The sequence below is a fragment of the Psammomys obesus genome, unplaced genomic scaffold (assembly GCF_907164565.1).
Source record: "Psammomys obesus unplaced genomic scaffold, mPsaObe1.curated_primary_1811, whole genome shotgun sequence".
NCBI lineage: Eukaryota > Metazoa > Chordata > Mammalia > Rodentia > Muridae > Psammomys > Psammomys obesus.
The window spans coordinates 54430094-54446940 of NW_026585644.1; the positions used below are offsets into that span (position 1 = coordinate 54430094).

The following is a 16847-nucleotide window of genomic DNA, read 5'->3' on the forward strand; positions in this document are numbered from 1 at the left end:
TGTGTGTGTGTGTGTGTGTGTGTGTGTGTGTGTGTGTGTGTGTGTGTATTTCCACGTGGGGAAAGGGGGAACATTTACACTGTCACATATCTCATGTTAGTTTATTGTCACTCTCATTTCATCATGGATGTAAGGGTAAACGACATGTAACATAACAGACATCAAATAGGCAAAAAAGTATGGAAAGAACCTTTCAAATTTAGCATCAAATTAGCCAACCAGCTTCCAATGCAACAGTTTCCATACTGTTTCTTGACAATTTGCTAATAAATATTGTTACAAACTGAAATGAAATTTCTGAAAAATAAGAAAAGCGATAGAAGTCACTCACCTCTAGAAATACAATGCTTTGTGCAATTCTGTTACCCTTGGTGATGGAAACCTGTCCTGAGGCAAGCAAGGAATTGAGATTGTTCTGCTTTTGCTCTTCATGAATAACTCTTTTATACTTCACACCAGAAAGTTCACAACCTGTTCTGAACCTAGGATAAGTGATGACTCTAGCCAATCATCAAGCTGGACTTGCCACAGTGTTAATAGTAGCACAGGTCACTACCTCATCAGGAGTGCTGCATAGAGAGTGGGCAGAGAACAATGGCAGAGTTTAACTGAACCCACCTTCAGAAACATTCTTGATCCAAAAGATGCACGATCTGTCATTGCTTCTCGTTTATTGTTGTTTGTTCTTCCCCCTTCACACTCCCAAAGGTTAAGACCTCACTTTTACCAGAATATCAAAGCCTTTTTCTTAGTACAAGAAAAACAGAGAAAATTCAAACTAAGCGAGGTTTGGTTATCTAATATCACCAACTGGCTATCTAATATCAGAGTTAGCTCTGAAAACCAATACATAAGTAACACTATAGAAATTGAGAAGATTAATAATAGACATATACAAGGAGAAATATATGAGAGAGAGAATTTGGGGGAGAAAAGGATGGAAAGAAATGTTGTAGTCATATTATAATCTAGAAAACAAAATTCAAAAACTAATTAAAATATGTAATATCAGAATATTCATGCCAATTCAATATACTTCACACCTTAAAATTTTAAGATGCACATCACCAATGAAAAAGAATCACCAACTTTCATTTAAGAAAACATTTCATTTAAGAAAGCAGCTTGTAGCAATTAACACCTAGTAAATATTATCAAACTTGTTATTAAACAAAAATGAAAAATCTAAATATTAGAAGGTAAGCACAAATTATAAAGAAAATTATGGGTATTTTAAAGTCATTTAAATTGTAAAAGGGGTAAGAAAAATCTTCATTTACCAATTGTTTTTAGGTTAAAGTATTTAGATGTTGTATAAAAATAGTGTATTTTCAATACCTTTGAAAACCATAGTATGTATATTTATTATAAAATAGCATTGATTCTAGTTGCAGACACACAGAAGTGCATTTGTTTCTGCTGTTCAAGTTACAGGCCCATGGTCTCAAAGACACCAGCAGCATTGTATTACTAACTGAAGCCCCCTGCACAAGCTATAGCAGAGTCCTTTCTTTATCCTTCCCATCCTGTTTTTGTGTGAAACTCTATCAGTGAATGTGTACTGAAGATCTGTAGAAAATAAAATAAAAGATATATAATGTAGACTAATATCTGTCAATCACATTGAAATACAAATACTTTGTCAACTGCATTTGCCTAAGTTATACCGAGAATTTAATTCCCAGAGTAAGGAAATGAAAAAGAAATGACTTTGATATTTCTTGTTAAATCTTGTGTTAGCTGTATGCATTTATCTGAGATAGGAAGAGTGAACATTTCTAAAATATTTAAAGTTTTCTCCTCACCTAATAGTCTGTGTTAAAAGAGAAAAGTCTATTACCTATATTTCTTATGGATAAAGATAGTAGAGTTTCAACCTTATTTCAACTGAAATGTATTTAGGAAGAGGGGTTGTTTTAGCAAAATTCCCACACTAACTACATGGCAATGAGAATAAAATCAGAGAAGGTCTTTAAAGAGTAACTGACTTGTACTTTGTATCAAATTCTACTTATATCTCTATAAAAATCCACTGTTTTTACAATACCATATGCTTTTGTTTCAAAACTTTTCAGATATACAACTATATCTACTAAAGTTTTCCAATAAAAACTAAAGAAATTGGAACCAAATAATAGGCTCAACATTTGGCAGTTTCTCTCTCCCTAAGTTCCACTAATTGACAAATATATTTTCAAAAATCTAGAAGAGAACCAGAAAACAAAAGAGAGGAAGAGCAGATGACTGATCTTATAAGCTAACTAAAACACATTAAAAATATATGAAAAGATAGGTAAGTTCGAGGATCACCAGGACGACAGTATACACAAGACCAAAGTGCGATCGAGTTGAGCATGAAAGCTCAATGAGGCAGTGTTCTGGGGTATTGGAGCGGTAGGTGCACCTCTCCTCTTCTGACTTGGGCTGATGAAGAATACTGTGCAGTCACCACAGGAAAAGCTGACAATGCATTTGGTGTGGATGTAAATACAGCATGCTAGCAGTTTGTTCTGCCAACTGGCCTGGTAATGCTATTCCTCCTTCCTCACAGTCTTCATCACCACCATTTTGACCTTAGTCATCCTCAGCCATATCATTGAGCTTATTACATAGTTTACAGAGGAGCTGGGCATGGTGGCACACTTCTGTAACCCCAGCAATGAGAGAGGCAGGTGGATCTCTGAATTTAAGGCCATCCTGGTCTACGAAGTGAGTCCAGAACAGCCAAGAGAAACCCTGTCTCATACATATACATACACATACACATATATACATACATATATGTATCTATACATATATAATACATATATATAAACATAGATATATGTATATATACATATATAATACATGTCACACATATGTATGTGTATGTAGATGTAAATGTATGTGTATGTTATATGTAAATATAATACATATATGTATCATATATAATTATATATATGAATTTTAAAAAATTCCAGGGATAGGAGAATTATAGTTATCTATATTAGAAGAAAACCATGTTGAGACCTTACTGATCTTTTTCAATACTGACTAACAGAAATTTATGGAAAAAGAGTCTCAAACCTATGATTTTTGAATCCAACAATTTTGCATAAGGAACATAGTATCCAGCAGTAGACAGAGTACAACTTTAAAAAAAAATTATCATTTATTCACTTTGGAGTTATTTGGTTTAAAAATATTTTTATTTTTTTAATCCTCTGAAGCTTTCTATCTTTACAAAAGAGAAAAAATATTAACAATTTAAAACATGATATTTAAATTCATTTCACATGTGGAAAATCATTATCTTCAGTTGAACTCATGTATTTTTCAGCTGAAAAGGTTGAAAGGTTTTGCATCTCTATATCTCTAGGGCCTATTTTTTATATTTTCACAGAAAAGACAGTTACTAAATGCATATTTAATAACAAAAGTTGTAGGTGCAAAAGCTTCTTCACTCCTAAACATTTTGATCATGCTTATTTTTTTTGCATTTTTATTAATTACTATTATTTCGTACAATGTATTCACTTTGTATACTAGCTGTGGCCCACTCCCCTCCACTCCTCTCAATCCCACACTCCCTCCCCCTTCTCCCTATATACCCCTCCCCTACTCCACTGATAGGGAGGTCCTCTTCCCCTTCTATCTCATCACAACTGGTTGATTTGTCTTCCTCTGTGGCCTGGCAAGGCTGCACCTCCCAGGGAGAGGTGATCAAAGAAACTGTCACTGAGTTCATGTCAGAGACAATCACTGCACCCCTTACTAGGAAACCCACTTGGAGACTCAGTCTATGGGCTACAACTTCCTTTAATATCTGTGACAATTCAAAAATACGAATAGGAATGCCATTGTGGTAGAATTTACTGGAGTGTGTTGTGGTAGTAAGAGAAAAGGGGATGCAACAAAAAGATAATGGAACAAGAAATGTATTAATCCAAAAAAATATGTTTTATAAAATGTGTACCAATATATAGCATCATATCTTAGTAGATAGTACCAACTGAGAAATACAACCAAATGAAATAAAGAATTGACAATTTTGTTCACATGAAAATGAAATAAAATTGAAAAGTTCAAAAGGAACAAAGACAGACTGCAGTCTAAAAGAGTGTGTGCGGTTTCTAAATGATGCACAGGTACCCAGTATAAAAACAGCAAAATAGCAAATGCTTCATAAAATTACAGGGCAATTGCAAAGGAAAACAAACAAGAAAGTGGTTAAAATGTGGGGCATGCAGAATTTCCAAAACAATCCTGTACAACAACAGATCATCTGGAGGTATCCCCATCCCCGATCTCAAGTTGTACTACAGAGCAATAGTAATAAAAACTGCATGGTATTGGCATAAAAACAGAAAGGAGGATCAATGGAACCGCATAGAAGACCCAGAAATAAACCCACACACTTATGAATACTCAATTTTTGACAAAGAAGCCAAAACCATTCAATGGAAAAAAGACAGCATCTTCAACAAATGGTGCTGGTCCAACTGGATGTCTACATGCAGAAAAATAAAAATAGATCCATATTTATCACCCTGCACAAAACTAAAGCCCAAGTGGATCAAGGACCTCAACATAAAACCAGATACTCTAAATCAGTTGGAAAAAAAAGAGGGAAACAGCCTAGAACTCATTGGCACAAGAGACAACTTCCTGAACAGAACACCAACAGCACAGGCTCTAAGAGCAACAATCAATAAATGGGACCTCATGAAACTGAAAAGCTTCTGTAAAGCAAAGGACACTGTCATCAAAACAAAATGCCTGCCTACAGATTGGGAAAGAATCTTCACTAACCCTTTATCTGACAGAGGACTAATATCGAGTATATACAAAGAACTAAAGAAGCTGAAAAGCAGCAAACCAAGTAATCCACTTAAAAAATGGGGAACAGAGCTAAACAGAGAATTCTCGACAGAGGAATATCGAATGGCAGAGAAACACTTAAAGAAATGCTCAACCTCATTAGCCATCAGGGAAATGCAAATCAAAACGACCCTGAGATTTCACCTTACACCCATCAGAATGGCCAAGATGAAAAACTCAAGTGACAACACATACTGGAGAGGTTGTGGAGAAAAGGGCACCCTCCTCCACTGCTGGTGGAAATGTAAACTGATACAACCACTCTGGAAATCTATCTGGCGCTTTCTCAGACAATTACGAATAGTGCTTCCTCAAGACCCAGCTATACCACTGCTAGGTATATACCCAAAGTTTGCTCAAGTACACAAAAGGGATATTTGCTCAACCATGTTTATAGCAGCTTTATTTGTAATAGCCAGAACCTGGAAACAACTCAGATGTCCATCAACGGAGAAATGGGTACAGAAATTGTGGTATTTTTACACAATGGAATACTACTCAGCAATCAAAAAGGAGGAAATCATGAAAATTTGCAGGCAAATGGTGAGATCTAGAAAAGATCATTCTGAGTGAAATATCCCAGAAGGAGAAAGACAAACACGGTATATACTCACTTATATAGACCTATAAGATATGAAAAACATAATGAAATCTATACACCTAAAAAAGATAATCAAGAGAGCAGACATGGGGTAAGATGATCAATCCTCATTTAGAAAGACAGATGGGATGTGCATTGAACGTATGACAGGAGTCTACTGAGCACATCTGAAAGACTCTAACTAGCAGTGTTTTCAAAGCAGATACAAAGACTCATGACCAAACCTTCAGCAGAGTACAGGGAATCATATGAAAGAAGGGGAGTTAGTATGATGGAGAAAGGATAGGAGCTCCACAAGGACCAAATAGACCAAATATATCTGGGCATAGGGTCTTTTCTGAGACTGACATTCAACCAAGGACCATATATAGATATAACCTAGAACCTCTGCTCAGATGTAGCCTGTGGTAGCTCAGTAACCAATTGGTTTCCCATAGTGAGGGGAACAAGGACTATTTGTAACAGAAACTCAATGACTGGTTCTTTGACCTCCCCACCCCCCAAGGGAGGAGCAGTCCTGTTAGGCCACAGTCCTGTTAGGCAACAGTCCTGTTAGGCAACCAGTCCTGAAGATACCTGATAAAACAGGATCAGATGAATGGGGAGGAGGTCCCCCCATCAGTGGACTTGGAAAGGGGCATGATGGAGATGAAGGAGGGAGGGTGGGATTGGGAGGTAATGAGGGAGCGGGACACGGCTGGGATACAGAGTTAATAAAATGTAACTGATAAGAAAAAAATAAAATTAAAAAAAATGTGGGGCATGATGCTCTTCCTCACCAATAACCAGGAGAATTAAATTAAGGTATGACCATGTTTCCTTCCCCATGATATCTGGGACAAGCAAACTGTAATAACATTAAATTCTAATGATACACATAATAAAAAAGGAAGGTGTTGTGAGCATTTTGAGAAAGGTTGTCAGGTAGCACATGCTGTACTCTGAATTCACCCATCATGTAGGGAAGATGACCTTAACTTTTGAATCTTCCTGACTTCACCTCCCAAGTGATAGGCATATATCCGCTTATGTGGTAGCAATGACAGACTAAGTATAGAATTTGGGGTTTTATGCTCTGTTAATTTGAATATATTTAGAAGTATCTCTTACACTAATCTGGCAGTAATTAGCTGCAAGCACTTTCATTTTGGTAAATAAGAAATTTTGCTTATATATTAGAAGTATGAGTGAGCAGCCTTTGCCTTGTACCTGATTTCAGTGGAATTGATTTAAGTTTCTCTCTGTTTAGTTTGATGTTGGCTATAGGCTTGCTGTATACTGTCTTTATCAAGTTTAGGTATGTGCCTTGTATCCTTTATCTCTCCAAGACTTTAAACATGAATGGGTATTGGATTTTGTCAAATGCTTTTCCAGCATCTAAGGAGATGATCATGTGGTTTTCTCCTTCAGTTTGTTTATATGGTGGATTACATTGATGGATTTCCATATGTTGAACCACCCCTGTATGCCAAGTAGGATGAAACCTACTTGGTCATAGTGGATGATATCTTGGATGATATCATGGTGGTGTTCTTGGATTCAGTTTATTAGTATTTTATTGACTATTTTAGAGGAAGAGAATGCAGTCAGTCCTGATGAGACCTGATAAGCAAGGGTCAGATGGAAGGGGAGGAGGACTGCCCCATCACTGGACTGGGGGAGGGGAAGGAAGGAGAAGAGGGAGGGAGGGTGTGGTTAGGAGAGGATGAGGGAAGGGCCTACAGCTTGGATACAAAGTGAATAAATTGTAATTAATAAGAAAAATTTTAAAGTGTATAATTAAAAAAATAAACAAATTAGAACTATGTCTATACATAGATCTAAATATGGACACTACATAGTGGATACATATTGTATATGTTAGCAGTAAAAACAAGAAAGAATATATTTATCAAAATCAATAAACCATGCCACAAGCTAGGAAACACTATGAATACTTTTACCTGAGATAATAAACATAAATTTCTCATACCTAGGAAATGGAAAACACAACCCCCAGAAGTATATTTAGGAAAAACAAAAAACAAACAAACAAACATAAAAAAAACCCTACAGGATTGAAGAGATGGACCACAGGTGGAGTGCTTCCTGCTTCTGCATAAGACCCCAGTTCATTTTCCATCACCCAGGTCAAAGGGGCTTACACCTCTAGTTCCACCAGACCTGATACATTTCCTTATCTTTGTAAGCACCAATACATAATCATATACAAATATACACAAAAATTTAAAACATTGACAAAAGTAAATCATTAAAAAACAATATGCGATCCTGTGTGGGGCAAAATGGACCTCGAGGCCATGAGTAGGTATACCAGCCCGGTGAACCCGGCTGTCTTCCCACACCTGACTGTGGTACTTCTGGCCATCAGTATGTTTTTTACCGCCTGCTTCTTTGTTTACGAGGTCACCTCCACCAAGTACACATGCAACATTTACAAAAAGCTCCTCATCAACTTGGTAGCCTCATTCTTCATGGGCTTTGGAATCTTCTTCCTTCTGCTCTGGGTTGGCACATACGTATGAGTCTCCAAGGGTACCCACCAGGCAGCTCACCAAGTCCCTGCTTTTGTAAATTAATTTTTTACCATTGCTACAAGTGCCCCACCTGCTGTTTACAATAAAAGCAGATGTATGCAAAAAAAAATCAATATGCATTGTGTATATATGTGCAAATTCATAGAAGTAAAGACTTGTAAAGCATGTAGCCTGATTGTCTTAATAAAGATTACCTTCATGTAGGAGGAAGATAAGGTGTAGGAGAGGAAAAAGTCCGCTCTTCCACACAGCGTTATTGTGTGTTACTAATCTTGAAAGAATATGTCCCTTACACAGTGCATCCTAATCTTGTACAATGAGAAGGTACTTGTGCGACCTGTACCATTAAGTAGATTGAATTTAAACAGAGAAAATAAAATATGTAAAAAATTCAAAATTTTCACCTTGTGAAAATCAATGTGAATATTCATTTTATGTTTATAACTTGAAGCTTCGATGATCCCTTAGATGGGTGATTATCATATATCAGATAAAAATTAACATTTTACCAAGTTATACAACATACAGCATAAAATCTAAATATTAAAAATGAAACTAAAATTGCACCTCCCAAATCCAGATCTTCTTCTTTTATAATTTATTCATTGTATATCCCGATTGAAGCCCCCTCCCTCAACTCCTATAGTCCCACCTTCCCTTCCTCTCCCCCTATATCCCTTTCCCCTAGTTGACTGACAGGGGGAGTTCTCCTCCGCTGCCATCTGCCCATAGCTTATCAGGTCTCATAAGGACTGTCTGGATCCTCTTTCTCTGTGGCCTGGCCAGGCCACTTCAGCAAAGAAAAGTGATTAAAGAATAGGCAATTGAGGTCATAACAGAGGCAGCTCATGCTCCTCTTACTTGGACTCCCACATGGAGACTGAGCTGCCTATGGTTTACATCTGAGCAGGGGCCTAGGTCCTCTTCATGCATAGTCCTTGGTTGTGCATCAGTCTCTGCAGGACTCCCTGGGCTCAGGGTTTTAGCTTTGTTGGTCTCCTTGTGAGGCTCCTGTCCCCTCCATATCCTTCTATCCTCCACCCCTTCTTCCATAAAACTCCCTGCACTCTGTGCAAAGTTCATCTGTGAGTCTCATCATCTGCTTCAATCCCCTGTTGGGTGGAGTCTTTCAGAGGACCCTCTATAGTAGACTCCCATCTTGTTCCCTCTCTTCCAGTGCTTCTGGTATCTATGCTGTTTGCCATACTGAATGAGATTTAAGCATCCTCCCTAGAGTCCTCCTTGTTCTTTAGCTTCCTTAGTTCTGTAAATTTTAGTATGGCTATCCTATATTATATGGCTCATATCAGCTTATAAGTGAGTGTATACCACATGATTCTTTCTATTTCTGGATTACCTCACTCAAAAGAAAGGAAAACCTTCATCCAATTCTGTTGGGAGTGCAAACTTGTACAACCACTTTGGAAACCAATATGGTACTTTCTTAGAAAACTGGGAATAGCACTACCTCAAGACCCAGCTATACCACTCCTGGTCATATACCCAAAAGATGCCCCACCATTCAACAAGGATATTTGCTCAACTATGTTCATAGCAGCTTTATTTGTAATAGCCAAAATCTGAAGACAACCTAGATGTCCCTCAACAGAGGAATGGATACAAAAAAAAAAAATGGGGGGGCGGAGCCAAGATGGCGACTAGCACACACAGTTTCCGAGCTGTGGAGGAGATAAAGTTCTGAGCTGATGTGTGGAAGAACTTCTGAAGCCAGGGAAACAACGGAGAGACTTTCTAAACAACAGGGAACATCGCAGGAGGTGAAAACCTTGGTCTCGGGTCACCCACGGACTTGATTGGGGAAGGTGAGAAACGATCCTTTGATCTCTCGGCACTCCCCTCCCCCAGACCTCCCTCCTCCTCGGCACAGGCACAGCCGACTCGCCTTTCTCAGCGCAGACCTAACTGCCTGGGGCCTGCAGCCACTGAGGCGGAGCCCCAAGCCCTTTATCGGCAAAGGCCAGCAGTACTGGGTCTCGGAGTCCCAGATTCACTCGCGGCGGCTGCACCATCCTCCCAGGGCCCGAGTCTGCTAGACGCCATACTAGCTCCGCAGGAGCGCCATCACTGTTGGTACGGCCCGCCCAATCCCACAGTGACAGAGAATTCGCTATATAATCACCAAAACCAGACAAAAACGCCATACAAGCTAGACACACCAGGCGCTGGGCCTCCGAAGCTTGGAGAGCACAGTAAAGAGACCCCAGGACTTCCCAGAAAGCATCTGGACTAGCAACCCAGTCTCCAGTTACAGCGGGACTTTCTAACCTGGCGGCGGAGCAGCACTGAGCTGGCGGGGCACATCAGCCCTCCAGTTTAAGACTAACCAGGGCCAAACCAGAGAACAGAAAGGCTGATTACCCCGATTCCCACTGACGTGACCACCCTGAAATCTCCAGCTGCAGCAAGACCTCATAACCTGGCAGTGACAGCAGCACGGAACTGGCGGAGCACATCAAAGAAGCAGGGCCAAACCAGAGAGCAGAGAGCCCAGATACGCCGATCTCTGCCAAGTGTCCTGCCTGTAAGTGAGTGCACCCTTGAGAATCTGCAGCTCCACTGATCCTGGGTTCTGCTAAAACAGAAGCCAGGCATCGAACCCCCTCCCACCCATATACCCACTTTGGGAAACAGAGGGGCACTTGGAACATTGAAGTTCCTGCTCTGTGGGTCTAATTGAGGAGTTAAGGCAGTTAATGCCAGAAATTGCGCTGCGATCATCACTAGCGCCTGCGACATATACATTGCAGAGCCCCTCCCACACACTCAAGGGTTCAACATTAGCCATCACTCTGTCCCTCGAGACACACGCCCACACCCACTTACACACACACACACATATACACACACACGCACGCACGCTTGCATTTGCCTCTGTTTGCGCCTGCGTACTTTCCTCCCACAGGTACAGCTAGTCCTCAGCATACGCTAAGGACACGGGACCTCTCTCAACTTCCTGAAGAATTCTCCAGACTCGAGAGAGAGACAGTACCAGTCTGATCGGCAGAATCCAAAAACAAACAGGGAAGGTCTCAGACAAGCCAATGGCCAGGGGTAGGCGAAAGAACACTTCCAACATAAATCAGGACATCATGACTTCACCAGCAAACCCCAAAATCGATGGATACTCCAATTCATCAGAAGCACAGGAAAATGACCTTAAAGCCATGCTTGCTCAATTATTTGAGGCTTATAAGGAGGAAATGAACAAATCTTTCAAAGAGTTGGCCAGTCAATTGGAGGTAAAGAAAGAAGAAATAGACAAAACCCTTAAAGAAACACAGGCAAACATAGCCAAACAAATAGAGGCACAAGTAGAGAAAAAATTAGTGGCATACAAAAAGGAAATGAACAAAGAAATAGAGTCCATCGTAGAGAGACAGGAATCCAAATTCAAACACATAAAAGAAATGGTGCAAGGCATGAAAACAGAATTAGAATCAATAAAGCAAACACAAAATGAGAAAACTCTTGAGCTGGAGAACTTGGAGAAAAGATCAGGAACCACAAAAGTAAGCATCACCAACAGAATACAAGAGATGGAAGAGAGAATCTCTGGAGCTGAAGACACACTTGCAGAAATTGATACTTCTCTCAAAGAAAAAGTAAAATCAGAAAAATTCCAATCACAAAATATCCAAGAAATCAAGGATGCTATGAAAAGACAAAATCTAAGAATAATAGGAATTGATGAAAAAGAAGACTCCAGGCTCCAAGGTCCAGAAAATATTTTCAAAAAAATCATAGAAGAAAATTTTCCCAACTTAAAGAAAGAGATGTCCATAAATATACAAGAGGCCTACAGAACACCAAATAGACTAGACCAGAAAAGAAACACATCACGTCACATCATAGTCAAAACACTAAATCTACAGAACAAAGAAAAGATATTAAAAGCAGCAAGGGAAAAAGGCCAAGTAACATATGAAGGTAGACCTATCAGAATCACACCAGACTTCTCATCAGAAACTATGAAAGCCAGAAGGGCCTGGGCAAGCATCATGGAGACTCTAAGAGATCACAAATGTCAACCGAGACTACTATACCCTGCAAAGCTTTCAATCAACATAGATGGAGAAAACAAAATATTCCATGACAAAACTAAATTTACGCAATATCTATACAGCAAACCAACCCTACAGAAGATACTAGAAGGAAAACTCCAATCCAACGAAAACGAATTCACCCAAGAAAACAGGGCATACAGATAATGTCCCAACAAAAATGAAAAGAAAACAAGCAATGAAACAAGGTAAGATCATCGACTCCATTACAAAAGGAACTAACATGCATTGGTCAATATTATCTATCAATATTAATGGACTCAACTCACCAATAAAAAGACACAGGCTAACAGAATGGTTACGGAAACAGGACCCAACATTCTGTTGCATCCAAGAAACACACCTATGCAACAAAGATAAACACTACCTCAGAGTAAAGGGCTGGAAAAATGTTTTTCAAGCAAATGGTTCCAGAAAACAAGCTGGAGTAGCCATCCTAATATCTAATAAAATAGACTTTCAACCCAAGTTAATCAAAAAAGATAAGGAGGGCCACTATATTCTCATCAAAGGAAAAATCCAACAAGAGGACATCACAATTTTGAATATCTATGCCCCAAATACAAGAGCACCTACATTCGTAAATGAAACAATATTAAAGCTTAAATCATACATTGATCCTAATACCTTAATAGTGGGAGACTTCAACACCCCACTCTCATCAAGGGACAGATCAACCAGACAGACACCAAATAGGGAAATAAAAGCACTCACAGAATCCCTAAATCAAATGGACCTAATAGATGTCTACAGATCTTTTCACCCAAACTCAAAAGAGTACACCTTCTTTTCAGCACCGCATGGAACCTTCTCCAAAATAGACCATATAGTTGGTCACAAAGCAAGCCTCAACAGATACAAAAGGATTGAAATAATCCCTTGTATACTATCTGACCACCATGGACTAAAGCTGGACATCAACAACAACAGAAACAACAAAAAGCCGACACGCACATGGAAACTGAACAACTTACTACTCAATGACAGCTGGGTCAAGGAAGAAATAAAGAAAGAAATTAAAGACTTTCTAGAATTCAATGAAAATGAAGGCACAACATACCCAAATTTATGGGACACATTGAAAGCAGTGCTCAGAGGAAAATTTATAGCACTAAGTGCCTACAAGAAGAAATCTGTAACATCACATACAAACAACTTAATGGCCCAACTGAAAAACCTAGAAAAAAAAGAAGCAGATACACCCAAGAGGAGCAGACGGCTGGAAATAATCAAACTAAGGGCAGAAATCAATCAATTAGAAACAAATAAAATTATCCAAAGAATCAATGAAACAAAAAGCTGGTTCTTTGAGAAAATCAACAAGATAGACAAACCCTTAGCCAAACTAACTAAAAAGCAGAGAGAAACCATACAAATCAGCAAAATCAGACAGGAAAATGGGGACATAACTACAGACACTGAGGAAATCCAAACGATTATTAGGTCATACTACAAAAGCCTATATGGCACAAAATTTGAAAATCTAAATGAAATGGATAACTTTCTTGACAGATTCCATCTACCAAAATTAAGTCAAGATCAGGTAGAAAGACTGAATAGTCCTATATCTCCCAAGGAAATTGAAGCAGTCATTAACAGTCTCCCCTCCAAAAAAAGCCCTGGACCAGATGGCTTCAGCGCAGAATTCTACAAGACCTTCAAAGAAGTACTAACACCAATTCTCCTCAAACTATTCCATAAAATAGAAACAGAAGGAACACTACCAAACTCATTCTATGAAGCCACAGTCACTTTGATACCTAAACCACACAAAGATCCAACCAAAAAAGAGAACTTCAGACCTATCTCTCTTATGAACATTGATGCAAAAATACTCAATAAAATACTTGCAAACCGAATCCAAGAACACATCAAAGATATCATCCACCATGATCAAGTAGGCTTCATCCCAGGAATGCAAGGGTGGTTCAACATACGGAAATCCATCAATGTAATCCACCACATAAACAAAATGAAGGAGAAAAACCACATGATCATCTCCTTAGATGCTGAAAAAGCATTTGACAAAGTCCAACACCCATTTATGTTTAAAGTCTTGGAGAGATCAGGGATACAAGGCACATACCTAAAGATAGTAAAGGCAATATACAGCAAGCCTATAGCCAACATCAAACTCAATGGAGAGAAACTTAAAGCAATCCCACTGAAATCAGGGACAAGACAAGGCTGCCCACTCTCTCCATATCTCTTTAACATTGTACTTGAAGTCCTAGCCAGAGCAATAAGACAACTAAAGGAGATCAAGGGGATACAAATCGGAAAGGAAGAGGTCAAAGTGTCACTATTTGCAGATGATATGATAGTATACATGAGCGAACCCAAAGATTCAACCAGAGAACTTCTTCAGCTGATAAACACCTTCAGCAAAGTGGCAGGATACAAAATCAACTCAAAAAAATCAGAAGCCCTCTTGTATACCAAAGACAAAAAGGCCGAGAAAGAAATTAGGGAAACAACACCCTTCACAATAGCCACTAATAACATAAAGTACCTTGGTGTGACTCTAACCAAGCAAGTGAAAGACCTGTTTGAGAAAAACTTCAAGTCTTTGAAGAAAGAAATTGAAGAAGATCTCAGAAGATGGAAAGATCTCCCGTGCTCATGGATTGGTAGGATTAACATTGTGAAAATGGCCATCCTGCCAAAAGCAATTTACAGATTCAATGCAATTCCCATCAAAATACCAACTCAATTCTTTACAGACCTTGAAAAAAAGATTCTCAGCTTCATATGGAGAAACAAAAAACCCAGAATCTCCAAAACAATTCTGTACAACAACAGATCATCTGGAGGTATCTCCATTCCCGATCTCAAGCTGTACTACAGGGCAACAGTAATAAAAACTGCATGGTATTGGCATAGAAACAGAAAGGAGGATCAATGGAATCGCATAGAAGACCCAGAAATAAACCCACACACCTATGAATACTCAATATTTGACAAAGAAGCCAAATCCATTCAATGGAAAAAAGACAGCATCTTCAACAAATGGTGCTGGACCAACTGGATGTCTACATGCAGAAAAATGAAAATAGACCCATATTTATCACCCTGCACAAAACTAAAGTCCAAGTGGATCAAGGACCTCAACATAAAACCAGATACTCTACATCAGCTGGAAAAAAAAGTGGGAAACAGCCTAGAACTCATTGGCACAGGAGACAACTTCCTGAACAGAACACCAACAGCGCAGGCTCTAAGAGCAACAATCAATAAATGGGACCTCATGAAACTGAAAAGCTTCTGTAAAGCAAAAGACACTGTCATCAAAACAAATAGACAGCCTACAGATTGGGAAAGAATCTTCACCAACCCTTTATCTGACAGAGGGCTAATATCAAGTATATATAAAGAACTAAAGAAGCAGAAAAGCAACAAACCAAGTAATCCACTTAAAAAATGGGGAACAGAGCTAAACAGAGAATTCTCGAAAGAGGAACATCGAATGGCAGAGAAACACTTAAAGAAATGCTCAACCTCATTAGCCATTAGGGAAATGCAAATCAAAACGACCCTGAGATTTCACCTTACACCCATCAGAATGGCCAAGATGAAAAACTCAAGTGATAGCACATGCTGGAGAGGTTGTGGAGAAAAGGGAACCCTCCTCCATTGCTGGTGGGAATGTAAACTGGTTCAACCACTCTGGAAGTCAATCTGGCGCTTTCTCAGACAACTAGGAGTAGTGCTACCTCAAGACCCAGCTATACCACTCCTAGGTATATACCCAAAATTTGCTCAAGTACACAACAGGGACATTTGTTCAACCATGTTCGTAGCAGCTTTATTTGTAATAGCCAGAACTTGGAAACAACCCAGATGTCCATCAACGGAGGAATGGATACAGAAATTGTGGTATTTTTACACAATGGAATACTACTCAGCAATCAAAAAGGAGGAAATCATGAAATTTGCAGGCAAGTGGTGGGATCTAGAAAAGATCATTCTGAGTGAAGTATCCCAGAAGGAGAAAGACAAACTTGGTATATACTCGCTTATATAGACCTACAAGACATGATAAACATAATGAAATCTACACACCTAAAGAAGATAATCAAGAAAGTGGACACAGGCGAAGGTGATTAATCCTCATTTAGAAAGACAAATGGGATGTGCCTTGAACTTATGACAGGAGTCTACCACAAAAGGCATCTGAAAGACTCTACCTAGCAGTGTTTCAAAGCAGACACTAAGACTCATAACCAAACCCTCGGCAGAGTGCAGGGAATCATATGAAAGAAGGGAAGTTAGTATGATATGGAAAGGATAGGAGCTCTACAAGGACCAAATATATCTGGGCACAGGGTCTTTTCTGAGACTGAAACTCAACCAAGGACCATCTATGGATATAACCTAGAACTTCTGCTCGGATGTGGCCCGTGGTAGCTCAGTAACCAAGTAGTTTTCCAAAGTAAGGGGAACACGGACTATTTCTAACAGGATCTCAAGGGCAGGCTGTTTGACACCCCCCCCCAGGGGAGGAGCAGTCTGTTAGGCCACAGAGGAGGACTTTGCAGCCAGCCCTGAAGATACCTGATAAAACAGGGACAGATGAAAGGGGAGGAGGTCCTCCCCTATCAGGGGACTTGGAAAGGGGCAGGGAGGAGACCAGGGAGGGAGTGTGGGGTTGGGGAGGGAATGAGGGAGCGGGATACAGCTGGGACACGGAGTTAAGAAAATGTAACTAAAAAGAAAAAATAAAAAAAAAAAAAAAAAAAAAAAAAAAAAAAAAAAAAAAAAAAAAAA

General features: G+C 39.2%; 2 protein-coding genes across 28 annotated transcripts in view; one reads left to right on the forward strand and one right to left on the reverse strand.

The window, feature by feature from the left end:
* Nrxn1 (neurexin 1) overlaps positions 1-16847 on the reverse strand; it is a 1203268-nt gene that overhangs the window by 1145236 nt on the left and 41185 nt on the right. The window lies entirely within an intron of this gene.
* On the forward strand, positions 7747-7986 carry LOC129686161 (transmembrane protein 258-like). The gene has a single exon (XM_055619937.1). It carries the CDS (start codon positions 7747-7749, stop codon positions 7984-7986), a length of 240 nt encoding a protein of 79 aa, XP_055475912.1.

Coding starts and splice junctions, on each gene's coding strand:
- LOC129686161 (XM_055619937.1), top strand. CDS start 7,747: ATGGACCTCGAGGCCATGAGTAGGTATACCAGCCCGGTGAACCCGGCT.